This window comes from Perca fluviatilis, chromosome 21 (genome assembly GCF_010015445.1).
Source record: "Perca fluviatilis chromosome 21, GENO_Pfluv_1.0, whole genome shotgun sequence".
NCBI classification, from domain to species: domain Eukaryota; kingdom Metazoa; phylum Chordata; class Actinopteri; order Perciformes; family Percidae; genus Perca; species Perca fluviatilis.
Window position 1 is genome coordinate 23,830,243 of NC_053132.1, and position 17,622 is coordinate 23,847,864.

Here is a 17,622-nt window from a genome sequence, read left to right on the forward strand (position 1 = left end):
TTTTTTTTTTTTTTTTTTATATGTAATGGGTTTTAAATAAAACCCCAAACGTTGCGCTGTCCAGGGACAACCATATATCTCCTTGTTTTCCTTTTTAGCATTTTAAACAGTAACATTGCAATTACACGTGTGTGTGTGTGTGTGTGTGTGTGTGTGTGTGTGTGTGTGTGTGTGTGTAACCCAGGTAACCGTGGACACGTCAGTTCCTCCTTCTCCTGTTTGTCACTCTGTGGAGATGGACGTTTACCTCGGCCAATCGGAGCTCTCCTGCCCTTCCTTCCTGTCTCTGCCAGACTCCTCCGGCCTAGTCCAGGACAGTCCTTCATCTGTGAGCATGCACACACACACACACACACACCCCAAAAAAAAAAAAAAAAAACACACACGCACACGCACAGAAAAATAATTGCTATTCTTCAGAGATGTTGACTTGAGACTTGGTGACTTGGACTTCAGTTGACACGATTCGCCGTTTTGATGACTTGTGACTTGACAAAAAATAAATGACTAGAGACTCGCCTTAACTTAAGGCATGATGACTCGGATGACTTGCGTGTATTCGTATGTTTGAATGTCTGTCTGACTATCAAGTATGCTACGCAGCGGCAGCAGCGCAAACTGTATCATGACTGGATGACTCAAAAAGCTCCCAAGTATGTGATTGTTATGATTGGATGAGTGACTTATCAGTCAAACTCATCGCTATGGCAACACTTAACATCCAAGACCCCTAATGAAGCCTCATTAGTCGGACCTGACCACCACAATGGCTGCATCTGTGCCACGAGCAATCACTTTTGGTTTAAAAAATGTCACTAATCAAACATTTTAAGAGTGCCTTATCTTGGGTGTAAAAAAAGTGACTTCATTTGGGACTTAACTTGCCTTAACTAAGGACTCAATTTGACTTGACTTGACTTAACCTGTGACTTGACTTGACCAAATGACTTGAGACTTACTTGGGACTTGAGCAAAGATGGACTTGGCCACAACACTTCTCCTCCTGCTTCTTCTTGTTTCTGTAGTTACTGGAGAGCAAGGGCTTGGACTCTAGCATTCTGGACTTTTGGGCTGCGTCTGGCTTGGTGCCCCGGACAGGTGGTGCATGTCAAGAGGAAGGAATAGCGGCATGGCCGTCCTGCGACAGCCTCCTCAATCTACCAGTAGGCCCATGCCTCACAAAGACGAGCCCAGCCCTCAGCCTCTGCAAGGCTCCGCCTGCTCTGGGCCCTGTGCGCCAGCTAAGGAGAAAAAAGGCCCTGATGCAGCTCCGCCTGGCCTCACCCTCCTCCACTGGCTCACCTACTGCTCATCCCTCTCCCCTTTACACATATCCGCTTTCAAAAGAAACTTCCAGTTCTCACCGATCCCCTGCTGCACTGGACCGAAAGGTCCCCACCATGAACGCTAATCTAGAGCAAGCTCGTAACCGCAATCTGACAACACTTCTGACTCTGTCTGGTGAGAAACTGTTGAAATCAGGGGAGGGGGCGTGGGTTGTTGTCTTCTGGGGGCTCCAGCCCCACATGTTTTTTCAAAATCCCTGAATATTTTAAAGTTTTTAAAATACCTTTAACTTTGTGTCATTTCCCCTCAGCCTCTCTGACTGGGCAAATTACTATAGCAAAAGTTCTAATAATGTGGAAGTATCGGCATCTATTGGTCCGTCCTAATCTATATTCACGATGTTCCACTTCTGGGGTTGCTCCGGTGCTGCCGGAAATTCTGCCGGACGTCCCTCATTTAGGCCGGATGTTTGTCACCTTCGGCTTTGTTTGTGTTGGCATTTTAAACTCTGGTCGCTTTATGAGGACTATGGTTAACTGCTCCTCAGATCTCTGCAGGGTAAATCCAGACAGCTAGCTAGACTATCTGTCCAGTTTTCAGTTGCACGACTAAAACAACCTTTGAACGTACACATGTTCCACCAAAACAAGTTCCTTACAGAGGCTATTCTGCAGAGAGGCGCCGTTGCTCCGTCCGGTGCTTAGCACCGCTCCAAGACGACTGTGATTGGTTTAAAGAAATGCCATTAAACCAGAGCACGACTAGCCAGACCGTCCTCCGCAGCGCTGTGGAGGAAGGTCTGGCAATGCGAGACTAGGTCCGCCCCAACATGGTCACAGTGTCATGGAGGGAAGTTCTATGCTACTACTATGACTAGTACTATGCTATTCCCATTCAATTCCATTCTAGTATCTCAGTTGGTTTGAAAAATAGTGCATATAGCTGCTGTAGTGGGAAAATCTCCCTGGGCGAGCTTCCCACCGGACCTCCCCTACGTTTGGGCTAAGCTCTGAATGTTGAATGTCTGACTCCGCCCCTGGCTGAAATAACCTCAGAAGATCATAATATATCAATCATGTACATGTGGAAAGTCTCTTGTCCCCCAGCCATCAGTTTCTATGTTCCCATGTTCAAGTGAGTTCTGTTTCTTAAAAGTGAAAAACATGTTTGCAACTTGTTCTCTGAAGGTTGAAAGGGTTAGGAAAAGCACACTGCCTAAAAAGGAAATTCTCCCTCATCATTGCAAAAGTACCACATTGATTGAAACTGAAACATTGTAAGAATAGGACGGGTCCTTAAAAATATGTGGCTAGATGCAGTGTGTGAACTCGTCTGGTTGTGTGTTTTTGTGCTTGATGCCAGAGGAGGATCTGCTGATGTCTATCGCAGCAGCAGCCGACGACACAGCAGAAATAGCTAACTCTAGCAACTCAGACAGCGGCCGGGATTCCCCTAGAACCACCTCCTCGCTCTCAACCACGTAAGGATCCGTGAATCATGAAAAGGCCATGTCACGCCCTTCTGTTTTGCTTATAATGATCTATGTTACTGTTCTTTTTTTTAGCCAGAGCACCTCCTGCAGCAGCTGGTCGGAGCGGAGTGAGGAGAAGTCCCTGTATGGGGCAGAGATCTACAAGCCGGCACCACAGCCCTGTCCGTCCCTGTATGTGGCAGGACTCTACAAATGTCCCTCTGTGCTCTCTGTAGACTCCGTGGCTAGCACCTTCCTGCCGAGCCCTTCTCCTGACTCCACACGCTCCTCCTCCACCACACGCATAGGTACTAGACCCACAGCCCTGTTGGGTGAATTATACACAATCCTTCCATGTTTTCCTTGGCATCATAATAAGTATAGGAATCATTGGAGACTATGGGATAAGAACACCCAGTAAACACCCAATCGCTATCTTTTTATCCACGTCTGGTGTGTATAGCAACAAGTACTCCAAACTATACAAAGACATAGGTCGTTTATTCCTCTAATACGACCCATAGGAGTGTTTCATAAATAAGCGCCCCCTAGCGGTGGCAGAAAATATAACACAGGAGAATATTCCAGTTCTTCTATTTAAAGGTGCTGTAGGTAGGATTGTGTAGATCCAGGACTTAGCCAAAAAAATTTAACATCGACAACTTCTCATTCCCTCCCCCCTTTCCGCTAAAGCCCAAAACGGTCTCCTAAGCCCCTCCCCCCACAAGGGAGAATGAATGTGTGTGTGCACGAGCAGTGTTTGACACGCAGTTAGAAACCCCCACTGGCCCTGATTGGTGCATCTGTACAGGGAGCTGTGGATTTTTGCAAATCGCACTACAGGCTGTAGATGGTGCCAGAGGAGCCAGATTTTTTTTTTAATGACCTGCTTCATGTAGTTCTACTGGAACATAGGGTCAGTTTCAGCAAATATGACAGAAAGTTAGTTTTATAAGGCTTACCTACTGCACCTTTAAACCATGAATGTATTATAAGAACTGGATACAGCGTTCGAGGTGGAGCCCCGTTCATTCATATGTTGCTAAGTGAAGCCTTCATGGAGCCAAAATTAGGCCCATAGAGCAGGCGCACTAGCGACCTCTGCCGGCTGAGCCAGCTACTTCCAGTTTAGAGCTCCACTAACTCAAATGGGGATTAAATTATTTCATTGTGCGGCCCTACTAGACTTTGCAAATGTTATCGGACCGAATAAATTAAATTCTGATAGTGATATGAGTCATATTGCGGGTGTTGTGACGCTCAAAAAATTTCTTCCGCTGATTTACAGACGTCTTTTTCTCCATGTTAGTCTATGAGAAAAAGTCTTTTTGGGCCAGAGGGCATCATGTGACGGCCCAGGAGTTGTAATTCCACTGTTTGGACGCTTTGTTCAATTTGCTTCAAAGCCCAGCGCACTTCCTGGGGGCCTGATCTAAACGACAGAACGTAACGGTCGCGGTTTTAAACACGTTAACGTTGTAAAACACTCGCAGTTTGGTGACGTTTAGGCACCAAAACTCCTTAATTAAGTTTAGAAAATGATCGTCATTTGGGTTATATATCATCTGTTACGTTACTTAACTTCCGGTTACGTACGTGACGCAAACTCTGACGTAGTTCCGTTTGTTCTTTAAAGTTAAAAAAAACTCGCCATTTTATTTTGAAACAGGACATAAACCGCTGTCTCTTTGGTCGAAGTCCTCTGTTTGTTTGACCCATCCACCTCCTCTGCCTACCACCTTGCGTGGAATTTGGAATTTTATACTTTGTCACCTTACTTCCAGCCTTGCTCCTGTAATAACTAAGGGATGCCACTAGAGTACGTCGCCACTATAAACATTAAAGGCGCTCTAAGCGATGTCACGCGTCTTTTAGGCTACAAACTTTTTTTGTCACATACAGCAAACATCTCACTATCTGCTAGCTGTCCCCTGAACACACTGTGAGAAAACGCGGTCTCTGTAGACAGCCCAGGCTCCAAAACAAACCACTGGCATCACTGGATGGACGGTGATGAATAGTGTTTGAGATATCTGTTGCTTAATCCCCCCTTCCCAGGCGTTGCTCGGGGTCAACCCAGCCGGCTGCTCCCTCCCTGGGCGCTGTGTGTGATTTACCCCCTGGTGGCGGTGCTGCTAGGAGCATGTCTGGCCGTGGCCGGACTCTACGGCAGCTTCCTGTCCAGAACGGTAGTCCTCATGTGGCTGGCATCGGCTCTCTCTGCCTTCCTCGCCTCTGCTCTGCTGCTGGAGCCTCTCAAGGTGAGTCCAAACATCTAATTAACTCTCTCAGACCTTTGGCGGATAATTCCTCTCATTTGCGTTAGGGCTGCACGATATGAGGATAATATCTAATTGCGATTATTTTGACCGATGTCGCGATTGCGATATGATGCCCGATATTGGATATATTTTCATTACAAAATATTAAAATAAAATAAAAATGAAATGATGTTTTCTTTAGTCTGTTGGATATGATTTGTAGGCTGGGACATCTCTGCAGCTCCCCACAACTTAATTCAGAATGGTTTAACACATATTTTGCCTTCAACAAATATCGCGCCACCCATGCGATTTGGATATTGCACTAGTCCATATTGCAATTTCAATTAAATTGCGATTAATTGTGCAGCCCTAATATAAAGTAAGTAAGTAAGTAAAGTTTATTTCTATAGTACATTTAAAAACAGCTCGCGCTGACCAAAGTGCTGTATATAGCGCATTAGCCACAAGGCAATAAAATAAAATAAAATACCCTTACAAATCAGTGATTTAGGCTAAAACGACATCAAAAGACAAACACTTAATTACAAACATAGCAGGATAAGACAATTAAGATGCCGGGAAGGCTAATGCAAAAAGGTGAGTTTTGAGCATGGCTTTGAATATCACAATTGAAAGGGCATTTCTGATGTCAGGTGGCAGTCGGTTCCACAGCTGAGGGCCAGCAACAGAAAAAGCTCTGTCACCTTTTTGCATAAGCTGGGACCGTGGGACATGGAGGAGGCCTTGGCTGGAGGATCTGAGGGACCTGGGAGCTATGTGGGGATGAATGATATCTGCTATGTAGCTGGGGGCCAGGGCGTGAAGAGATTTAAAAACCATCAACAGTATTTTAAATTGTATTCTAGACTGGACTGGAAGCCAGTGCAAGGAAGCTAGGACAGGTGTAATGTGTTCACGCTTTTTTGTGTTGCAAAAAAGCATCTTCATCTTCCTTTGCTCAGGTGTGTGTGCAGGCCTTGATCTCCACAGCCCTGTGGAGGCCTGTGGATCCAGAGGTGGAGGAACAGCTGGCTCAGGAGACCACGGTGGTGAGGGCGTTCGGAGAGCTTGGCGGGAAGGTGCGGCCCCCGTGCGGCTACGGGCTGCTGCAGGCTAAAGAGGAGGCCCGGAAAGTCCGAGCTCTGCGCTCACTAATGAGAGTGAGAATTAAACCAAACTAAATTGAGTGGCAATTAGTGTCATTAGGGATGTAACGATGCATCGTGTATCGGTTAAAAATCAATATAAATGTGTAAAGATTACAACCGGTTGGGATAAAAAAAATTAATCGCAATGCAATTTCAAAAGGTTCTAGGGTGTAATCTCCATTTTTTTATGATTACCATTTTTATTATTTTTTTAAAACAAAACATACAGTACAGCTCACAACATGAATGACTAGCTACCTATCCAGCCATGTCATTATCCCCCAAAACACTACAAGGACTTTTACAAACAATTTGATCCGCGATGTGTAACGTTACTGCCTGAAGTGACGACCTGAACAGCGAACGGGATGTGAGATAACGTTATTCGCTGTGAAACAACGTCCATTAAGAGGGGCAGTACAACCAAGGGGGTAAGCTTCGCTTCAGAACTCGAACCTCCTATGGCGCCATTTTGATGCTACCAAACGATCACCCGACATTAGCATTCCACTGACTCCCATTCATTTTGACAGCGAATAACTTTACATCTGAAGTGTTTAAAGACTTTTTTTGTCCATTGTTTATTTCTAAAGAAACACGACAATGTATAAAAGGCTCCATTACCTTGTATTTCACTTTATGGCTCCGTAGCAGACGCTTTTATAAAAATAGGCTAACGATTGTGTCATAACCACGCGACTTACTGTCGCATAGTAGAGGAATTACCGTATAGTACAGGAGAAGCTCGCAGGCAGTTTGGACTTACATTAGCTGTTTAAGTTTAATTACTAATGTTAACTAGCATTTTAGTTAGCAACAGAGGTGTATAAAGTACTAGAGACCCATACTTGAGTAAAAGTACAAGTGCTCTAACAAAAAAGTGACTTGAGTTGAAGTGCTCTTTAAGCACCCCACTTAAGTGGAAGTACTAAAGTATTCAACATTTTTTGTACTTAAGTATTGCAAGTAGTTTATTTTAAAATGTACTACTCAAGTACTAAAAGTAAAAGTACAAGTATTGTGTTATGTAGTTATTAAAGAAAGCAGTCAAATTTTGAATATCATATTGTTCAACTATTTACTTGGTATTAACACGGCGCATTAGGCTACAGGCAGTCACAAGCTGTACATTGCTGGATATGAAGGAAGTTTCTGAAATAAACCCCAAAAGGTACATTAATGTCACAGCTGTTATACCTACTTTTATCTGAAATAACAGTGGGTTATTAATCATGTATTAATAATTACTGAAATAAAATGTGTGATGTAGTGGAAAGATAGCAAGCTAGCAAAATAAAGATAAACTAGCAGCTTCATTACCACAGGGTGAAACATTCAGAACTCACTGCAGACTGAAACAACTCAGGAACAACTAAATCTGCTGCAACAATAACTAAATATAAATAGTACAAACTTACATCGTCTCTGACTTCTGAACGGGCAACTGTAATGAAAAGAAACACAACGGATTTCTTACGTAACTTACGTAATTATCGTATGTAACTAACGTAGCCGTAACTAAACACACTGTAACCTACACAGTCTCCGTAGCGTGAGGAATTCACAACAGTAACGAGTAACTATGCAGCACATAAAAAATGTATCGGAGTAAAAATATTAAACTCATCGAAAATATGTACTCAAGTAAAAGTGGAAGTAGGAGAAAAAAAATAATACTCCAGTAGTGAAGTAGTTCTACTTCGTTTTACAGCTGTGGTTAGCAATAATTAGCCTGTGCCCATGTTATCTCCTTACATATACCTACGCTCTCCGTCTCTGCAACATTGGGAATGATTGAGATTTCTCTTGGCACAGCTACCAGAAGACTTCCAACTTTCAGACAGGTTGCTCACGTCACATTTACGTCATCTCTCTCAGTTGGAGGCTGTGCAGTAACGCTCAGCCATCAGCGGAAAAGTGCTTCTAATATCCTTCACTGGTCTCCGTCCAGAGCAACGGGATCTGTTGGTCCAGTTTATATACTGTCTATGGTTACAGCGTGTGTGTTAGCGCCATCCTGTGGTGTTCAGAGGACGAGGCACTGAAGCAGCACACTGTTAAAAATAACAGATTCACATTTCCTTTTTGTTTGAATGTAGCGCATTAATATAGAACAGTAAACAGTTTCACCAGAACTCCTTTAGTAGGTAGTTCCTACATCACTTTGTTATGGACACCCTGCAGCCAATCAGAATCGAGTATTCACCCGGCGACAAACTGTAAACCAAATAAACATATTATGTATATGTGTTGCCACCATACTTTTGATTTCACTTCTTTGACTTCAGACATCACTAGGTCTTTTTAGTTTATTTATTTGAAAGAGATGTTTCTCTATTTATTTAGTTATTTTGATGTGGGGTTTCTTTAAAAAAAAATGCAAATTTTTAATTGTTGTAATTTAAGATAAAATACAAATTCATCTCTTTTGATAAGAGGATCTGTTATTTTGCACAGTTTATATGAATAAAGGAAAATATTTCAGTCATTTGTCGGCACAAAAAGAAACGTGAGAAAATCGTACTGTGAAAATGAAAATCGTGAATCGAATCGTGGGTTGACCGTATCGTTGCATCCCTATGTGTCATGAAGCATCTTTTTGTTAATGATCTTCTGCATCGTTCCCGCAGCACTGTGTGTGCCAGCTGTTATTGCTGCTGCTGGTGCTGATGGTGAACTACCAGGACAGCGTGGAGCAGAGGCAGGGCCGGCTGCTGCACTCGGCTGTCAGACGGCGTCTTCACACAGCACCCTCGGGGGTCCCGAACCTCACCTCACTCAGACAGTAAGGAGAACACTCAGCTTCCTGCTGTCGAAACACTACACCATAACAAATCCAGTTGCAACACTGTACGATCTGGGGAGAAAACCTGGTGCGCAGGAGTCAGGTCAGGTGTGCACACGACTTAACTGCAGGGGCGATTCCAAGACTTAGCTGTCCAACATCTATGACAAATGATGCACATCCTGGTACTGTATTAAAAACATTTTTTAGGCTTTAAAAACAAATTTCTTGTTCACCCGTTGTATCTTTTTTTTATATGCTACGCCATTTTCATCAACCCAGATGTGAAATTAGTTTTGGCACATAGCTGAATCCTAAAAAAAAAACCCCTCAGATATGGGATCTTTAGCATACAAGGGCAATATTCCTAGTATACCACAAATGATATTCTTATAGTCCTATTTTCAGAAGGGTGGGAGTGAATGATGGCAGCACGGTGGCCCAATGGTTAGCACTGTGGCCTCACAGCAAGAAGGTACTGGGTTCAAACCCAGTTTTATTAATAAGGGAAATAATTCCACTAATTAACCCTGACAAAGCACACATGTGAAGTGAAAACCATTTCAGGTGACTACCTCATGAAGCTCATTGAGAGAACACCAAGGGTTTGCAGAGTTATCAAAAAAAGCAAAGGGTGGCTACTTTGAAGAATCTAAAATATAAGACATGTTTTCAGTTATTTCACACTTTTTTGTTAAGTACATAATTCCATACGTGTTCATTCATAGTTGTGATGCCTTCAGTGAGAATCTACAATGTAAATAGTCATGAAAATAAAGAAACGCATTGAAGCATTGAATGAGAAGGTGTGTCCAAACTTTTGGCCTGTACGGTATCTATATTTTTACTTGCACACACACACACACACACACACACACACACACACACACACACACACACACACACACACACACACACACACACACACACACACACACACACACACACACACACACACACAAACAATCCCAAATTGATGTCGCCCATCTCTTCATCCAGCTGGTCGGATGCAGAGCAGTGGATCAGTAACACCTTGGTGCTCCACCTACACCAGAACCCCGCGCTGCGCCTGGTTGGACTGCCGCGGCTGCAGTACTCCCATCCCCTCGGTCCTCTCGCACGCGTCTCTCTGGGAAACAGCAGTGTGACAACACGGCAGCTCCTCGCCGACTTGCACATGGCAGACTGGAGCGAGAACCAGTAAGTGGATTAGTTACGGCGAGGTGACTGCATCTCCAAGACCACGCTGAGTGGGTATTTATTAATGCCTTCGTTCTTAAAGTTGTTGAGTCCTCTGAGAACAAGACGAGATTGAATTAGTCTTTTGAAAATAATGAGGCGTGCCATCCCATTCAAACTTGCTAAGAACAAAGCAGTGCAACTTATTTTAGGAACAAATGGACCAGTAACACAATACGTACTCTACGTGATCATTTTCTCACGTAGAATACCAAACTACTTCGCATATTTGCATGGGGTACTGAATCTTGTGATGTGATTTTTTTTCTTCATTAAACTGATTTCTTTGCATCGTCTCAGCCCTCTGTCCTAACAATATCTAAACTTTAAGAGATACATGGGATATATATTGAATTCGACATGATACTGTATCCAGTTGACATTCCGTAGGAAGGAAAAATGTTTAATAAAAATCGAATTTAAAAGTACTAAAGAATATTAATGTATTACTTTGATTTGATGCTTTCAAATTGTGTGTGTTTTTTTTAAATTCCTTTTTCCCAGGTTTAAAACTCTTTCTATGGACTTCACACACTATCACCGAGAGTCTGGTTTATTCGTGTGTGTGTCCGTACAACTAGAGTGGGCTCAGACACAGAGAGTCGTCCCCTTTCTCTTCATCCATCCAATCCTCATCCCTTCATCCTTGTCTGGACTGGACCTTCAGGTGCCACTTACGGTAACAAATACATAAATAATAGAATTTGGGAGCAAAACAATTTCTTAAAGTGCTCATATTATGCTTTTTGGCTTTTTCCCTTTCCTTTATTGTGTTATATATCTTTTTTGTGCACGTTATAGAAACTCTGTTCCCAAACTGCTCCAAACAGCTCTATTGTAGTCCAGCCTTTACTTCAGAGACAAACGTGGTCACTTTGTAACACATGTTATAATGCTCGCCTAGCTGCTAGCGTGGCACGCCCTCACACTCTGCTTCTGACTGGCTAGTAGTCCTAACCTAGGTACTGCACATGTGCGCCTCCCAACAAAGATGGAACAGTAGCTAAAACAGAGAGCCCAACACACAGGGTGAAAAGAGGAGCTGCAGCAATGTGCAGTACAACAAAAAGATGGTGTTTTCTGAAAATTAAACCATGTAAACCTATTCTGGCACAACCTCTAAATACAATTATGAACCTGAAAATGAGCATAATATGAGCACTTTAAGCAAAGGATTCAAAAAATAATTCCAGTGATAAAATCCACACGCTTTACACTGCAGGTTCTCCTTCTCGTCTCTGCTCTCCTCATCTTGTTGGGAGAACTGTGGTCGGTTGCTACTGAGCGTGCCCAGTACCTGCGCCAACGCAAACACTGGTTCCAGCTTCTCCTGGCCTTGTTGTCCCTGGCAACGGCTATCCTGCAGCTCTGCTTCCAGTCCCAAGCCACGTCCTGTGTTTCCAAGGTGAGAAACACAAACAGAAAACATTTACGATCCACCATCAGTATAAACTGAATAAGCCCTAGTTATATGTTAGCCTAATAAGTCCAAATTTGACCAAATTTCTCTTCAGATTTAGGGGTAGTTTGATAACCTACATCTGAGAAGTCAGTGTCAGTTCTTCGCTTGTCCCCGAGTCCTTGTAGGTAAATGTAGCAGATATGAGGGAAAAATGCTACTTAATCCTAACATGACACACACACATGGTTTGTTACACAGAACAATATGAGAAGCAGTCATTGGATGTTTGGGAAAGGGCAGGCACTTAAAAAAAAAAAATACCTAGCAGATTATTAGATGAACCATCTGTCTATCGCGTCCGCCATTGTTGTTTTGAACGAACATTCACGGCCGTCACACCCACTTAAACCACGGCCGAAGCTGCAAGTCGTTCCTCACAGGCTGCTGATTGGTGCGGTAGGCTGGTCGTTCAGACCATAGACTGTAAATAAAGATGGACGACACGTATCCACTTCCTCCCACTCTGCAAAAGTGAAGCCAAAATATCTCCGATACGGGCTCCGCCATCTTGTAATTTTGGAGCCAGAGTCTGCGCAGTTGTGATCGGGCGGTGGAGCCGCGGTATCAAAGTCCCGCCCATACACCCGCCCGACCAATCGCGAGTCAATCACAGTTGTCAATCACCACGTTTCACCCCCCCTTTTTATTGCATCAAATAACTAATTAAAAACTAAACTTATCAGAAAAATGAACATTTGAACATCAGAACTACCTAAAATGACAGAAACCATTTTGGGGAAAAATGTATTTGATGTGTACTTTGACTGTGTAGTTTGGCTTTCCAATCCGCTAACATGGAGGGGGTGGTTTATGACCTATACTGCAGCCAGCCACCAGGGTCCGACCGAGATGTTTTGGCCTCATTTACACAGTCTATGCATCACATTACTTGAAGCCTGTCAAGTTTGATTTTTTTTTTTTGATCTGTGATCCTGTGTTTCTCACGTGATCTTGCAATATCGAGAGAATCCAGCTGCCGTGCAACATGTACATACAACCCGTATCCTAACCCTGTATTTATTAATGAATTCTATGTGTTGCTTTGATGACATGACAGTAGCCTGTATGTGCCATTTAGCTTCGATCCCAGCCAGACAGCTTCATGGACTTCCACAGTGCTGCCCTGCTGGCAAAGAGGAGCTCTCAGTGTGCCGCTGTCCTGCTCACTCTGCTTGTCTTAAAGGTAAAGGAGGGCTCGGCTTCATCATTTTACAACTCCATAGTGGTTCGTAGCTTTCCCCACTCTATTGAATTTCCCTTGCTGTGTGTTCCAGCTGCTGGGAGCCTTGCGGTTTGTGCGGAGGTGGGTGGTGTTGGCCAGAGTGCTGCAGAGAGCCTGGAAGCAGCTGTGGGCTCTGACCGTCCTACTGACTTTGCTGCTGCTGCTCTGCGCTCACCTCGGAAACACGGTACGGAGAGAAGAGTTCAGCTGAATCCAGTTTTCATGAAGAATATATGTATTTTATCAGGCTATTCTCATGAACTATTCATACATATAGCTAAAGCACTGTAATTATCATGTATTCCATGTATTTAATGCTGTGTGCACCACAATGACGGCGGTGGTCCACATAACACATAAGGAGGAGGTCAAGTCCAGGGGAAAACACAAGACTTTCAGCCAGGAAACGTGTGTTTGTGTCCCGGGAGTGTTTTAATCCAAACCACGATCTTTTGTCTAATCATAACTAGTCATTTTGGTGCCTAAACATGACGCTCACATTTTGTCAGCTAAACTCAACCTGCCACGGCCCCAGAATGAACCGTCACCACGCGGTGCCATGTAGCCGGCTCAAATTCACCTTTTGTCGGTTAAACTCAACTAGCAACAGCCTCTGAAATTACTGGCACTGTATGTGGCTCTGTAGCTGGCTCCCAGTAACATTTGCTCAAAATGTAACTGTAAAGACCGCTAAAACTGTAATTCAATTCAATTTTATATAATAGTATCAAATCATAACAAGAGTTATCTCAAGACACTTTACAGATAGCGTAGGTCTAGACCACACTCTAGTTTACAAAGACCCAACAATTCCAGTAATTCCCCCAAGAGCAAGCATTTAGTGCGACAGTGGCGAGGAAAAACTCCCTTTTAGGAAGAAACCTAGACAGACCCAGGCTCTTGGTAGGCGGTGTCTGACGGTGCTGGTTGGGGGTACGATGAACAGTTGCAATAATAGTCACAATAAAGATAATGGAACTATGACTAGAAATAGTAGTTCATGGCGTAGCAGGGCACCGCAGGGCATTACAGGGTGTAGCAGGGCACTGCAGGGCATAGCAGGACGTAGCAGGGCGTAGCAGGACGTAGCAGGTCGTCACATGCCTGGCCGGCAGTCGCCTAATTTCGTAGGATATTAGAATGCGTTGATATGATATACTTGTGTCTTTCTTTCAGCTCTTCTCCCATTCTGTGGAAGGTTTCCTGTCAGTACGACAGACCGGCGTCTCGGTGCTGTCCATCTTGCGTGGCCGGATGGCTCTCCGAAGACTGTGCAGGCTCCACCCAGTCCTGGGCCCTCTCTATGGGCTGCTACTGATGGGTGGAGGTGTGTGGCTCTTGGCCCGACTCTGTGGAGCTGTTCTCATCCGTACATACAGGTACACAATGTATATGAACACAAAATGAACACAGCTATTTAAGGGTGCCGCGGGGTCTTAAAAGTATTAAAAAAAACTCTTAAATGTAATATTCCATAATATATAAGGCCTTAAAAGTATTGAATGCCATTTACAAAGGTGTTACATTTTGTCTTGTCCTTTCGTAGGATTAAATTAAACTGAACACAGTAAAGTCAATATTTTATATGTATAATTATATATTATGATTATATTTTATTATTATTATTATTATAAAATGTGTTATTTAATTCGGGTAACGTTATTTGGTAAAACAATTTTTGTCTAGCTTAAAATCCATACTGATTTTCTGTTCTATGCAGGGTTCGTACGGGTGCTTGAAATCCTTGAAAATGCTTGAATTTTGATGTTGTGTTTTCAAGGTTTGAAAAGTGCTTGAATTTGAGATAAAATGCTTGAAAATACTTGAAATTGTGACTGTATTTCTTTCACAAGAAATACCTATCTGACTGAATAGTTGGTTTATTAAATTGAGAAATAAAATGTTGGAGAGCTTAACATTAAACCTGCTGCGTGCATTTGTGATTGCGCGATCTGCCACGCCCGGCCACGCCCTAGGAAGCAGCTCGATTGGTTGGGTAAGGCATTTCACCTCGAGTGGTTGAGGTTAGGATAGCCGATTGGTCAGGGGATAGGACCTGTACAAATGGGGTTATGTTACCTTGCGTAAGCATCATGGACAACTAGCCAATAAATGCTATTGAAGGGCGGGTCTTGTCGTGGCCATAGTGGGATTCGTAATATCGGCAGGTTGTCGTTTCAATGAACGTTGGCTGGAAGATGAAAAATACAAATTATGGATTAAATGGGGATAAACCCTACAAACCAAAACAAAGTCTGCAAAAAAGACGTGCAGCTTTTCACAATGGGCGAGTCTGCGCTCTCGAGTCACATGAAGTAAGTTTCAAGTAAGCCAACTGAAGTAGCCTACTATAATATAAATTACAGCTATACTTGTTTACGCTAGTAACTTCTAGCTAGGAATTCGCAGGCTAAGTGACTGAGAGTACTTGGTGTGATAATGTAATGTTAGTATTGCATGTCCGTCATGGCACGTTCATTTGTGGAATATGCAGTGAACATAGTCAAAGTTACATCACAATAACTGTAATGTTACTACCCGCAAATTAAAACCTGCAAACGTTAGCATATATATAACATATATAACAATCGTTGATTGCTGAACAGAAATCGTGTCAGATGGAGTCATACAAGTAGCCTACTGTAAGGTTGAGGATGGCCTTATGCAATATTTACACTGCTCTATTCCAGTAGATAAATGTATATGTCTTGGCAATGAAATACATTTTTTTTTATAAACTGAAATACTAATGGTGCAACAACACAGGATGAAAAGAGGAGCTGCAGCAATGTGCAGTACAGCAAAAATATGGTGTTTTTTTTTAACTTAAACCATGTAAACCTATTCTGGTACAACCTCAAAATAAAATTATGAACCTGAAAATGAGCTTAATATGTCTGCTTTAACACCTGGCTTGACTCCTATACCTGCAGAGAGTTGATTAATGAGGCAATTTATATTAAGTTGGATAAAATGTATTTTCCCCTGCATTGCAATTTCATGATTTTATAGAGATGGGTGTATATATATACACACCCTTCTTAGCTGTCCATCGTGTTCGATGATGACGCTGCTCCAGGGGTGGGGTGGGGAGGTGTGTTCAGCGACATTGTGTTCGCTGGTGCCACTTCCATTGAAGTAGTCCGTATCAGGCAGCACACTCGTCCCCAGATGGAGCAGGGACCAGATGCCAGGGGTACCAGCCGCCCGCTGGTCTCTGGATCGCCTCTCGGTTTGGTTCTAGGCTGATTTGGTGTATCTGAGAGACTACTTTAGCACAGGTAACCTGCCAGGCTGATCTATCAAGTGCCAGAGATTCAAGCTGCGTGAGAGGGATGTTCGCTTTAGGAGGTCCGGTGTAGTCCGTAAACGCCGCTTTGCCCTCGGTGGCGCCATTAGTTGACTGTAGAGGACTTGACGGGGCGAGGCGGTGTTCAGGCATCGTATGGTGTGCCCTATCCAGCGCAGATGTTTTTGCCACCTCTGCTTCCATACAAATTGAGTCAGTCTTGCTGAGAATGTCTGTATGGGGGATGCGATCCTCCCAAGACAAGCTGAGGATTTCTGTAGGCAGCGGATATGGAAGGCCTCTAGGGTGGTAATGTGCTGGCGGTATAGGGTCAAGACTCTGCCCATAAAGCAGAGTGAATCAGCGTTGTAAACAGCCATCTTGGTGCTGATCTTCAGGTTACGGTTTTCAAAACCCTGCTGCGTGAAGCGACGAAGATGATGAGGCTTTTCCGGGTGTGTACTTCTGTGTCAAGGGAGCAACATGGCAAAGTGGAGCCGAGGTAAGGTAAGTGGTCCACTGTTTTAAGTGGAACACCATTTTTGCTGGGGGTGTGGGCGGGGTAGGATGGCACATGACCCGGTTTGGTGTTTACTGTAGGCCAAAGTTGGTACAGACTAGTATTGTGTTAAGCGTGCTGCATAGGTCGGCTGTGAGCTAAGACACAGTATCAGCATACTGAGCTCAAGATTTGGTGTTGTCTTTGTGTGGGCTGAGCCGGCGGATGTTGAAGACTTCCGTAAGTCGGTATTCCGTGGACGCCGTCGTCATATCCCATGACGGTGGAGAGTATTGGGGGGGTGGGCTTGGTTTTTCTTCTTGAACTCCTCAAATGTCTGCGTGGTCTGGTTTCCACTGTGTTTTGTGTGTATGCTCCTATTTTTTTGTTATATTTTGTTGTGGATTGGTTGGTAGGTGAATTCTGTTGAAAACTGAGTGTTTCTTTGGAGTTTGGTGGGTGTGTTGGGTTTGATAATGTTCGACTTTGTGTGGTAAGTTTGACCCCGTTGAGTATACGTTTAGAGTAGGTGTAGTTATTTGTTTTTTTAGGGTATGTATTAGGTTTTGTGCGCGGTAAATGGTTTTTGATTTTGTTCAAGGGGTGTTTGGTGGTGAGGTTTAGTTACTTGGTTTGTCGAGGGTCCCAGGAGAATATATGGTGTGGTAATGGAACATATGGTGAGGAATCGTGTGATTTGTAGTGGTCTACTGTTGGGTGTGTGTTGATGTGGGGCTTTTACACATTTTTCCTACTTGATTGTGATATAATTGTAATTTGGGTATTTTTGTATTTTTTGGTATTTATTTTCCTTGAGGTTTCTTATTGTTTTATTCCCCCGAATGGGGAGGGTGTTACGGTTTTTCTTTCCTTGTTAGTTCATACCCTATTGGGTGATTCTGGGCACTGATTACGAGTGTAGTTTGGTATTACCACACTCCTCCCTTTTGCCCTTG

General features: G+C 43.5%; 1 protein-coding gene across 1 annotated transcript in view; it reads left to right on the forward strand.

Annotated features, from left to right (window-relative positions):
- The window catches only part of pkd1b (polycystic kidney disease 1b), a 77,031-nt gene that overhangs the window by 51,944 nt on the left and 7,465 nt on the right, over positions 1-17,622 (forward strand). The window contains exons 29-40 of the mRNA XM_039787896.1: positions 185-328; positions 1,026-1,461; positions 2,650-2,767; positions 2,852-3,066; positions 4,817-5,019; positions 5,985-6,182; positions 8,801-8,955; positions 9,955-10,155; positions 10,699-10,873; positions 11,417-11,599; positions 12,900-13,063; positions 14,069-14,257. Coding sequence (XP_039643830.1) covers positions 185-328; positions 1,026-1,461; positions 2,650-2,767; positions 2,852-3,066; positions 4,817-5,019; positions 5,985-6,182; positions 8,801-8,955; positions 9,955-10,155; positions 10,699-10,873; positions 11,417-11,599; positions 12,900-13,063; positions 14,069-14,257 — 2,381 coding nt within the window. The remainder of the gene's footprint in view (positions 1-184; positions 329-1,025; positions 1,462-2,649; positions 2,768-2,851; positions 3,067-4,816; positions 5,020-5,984; positions 6,183-8,800; positions 8,956-9,954; positions 10,156-10,698; positions 10,874-11,416; positions 11,600-12,899; positions 13,064-14,068; positions 14,258-17,622) is intronic.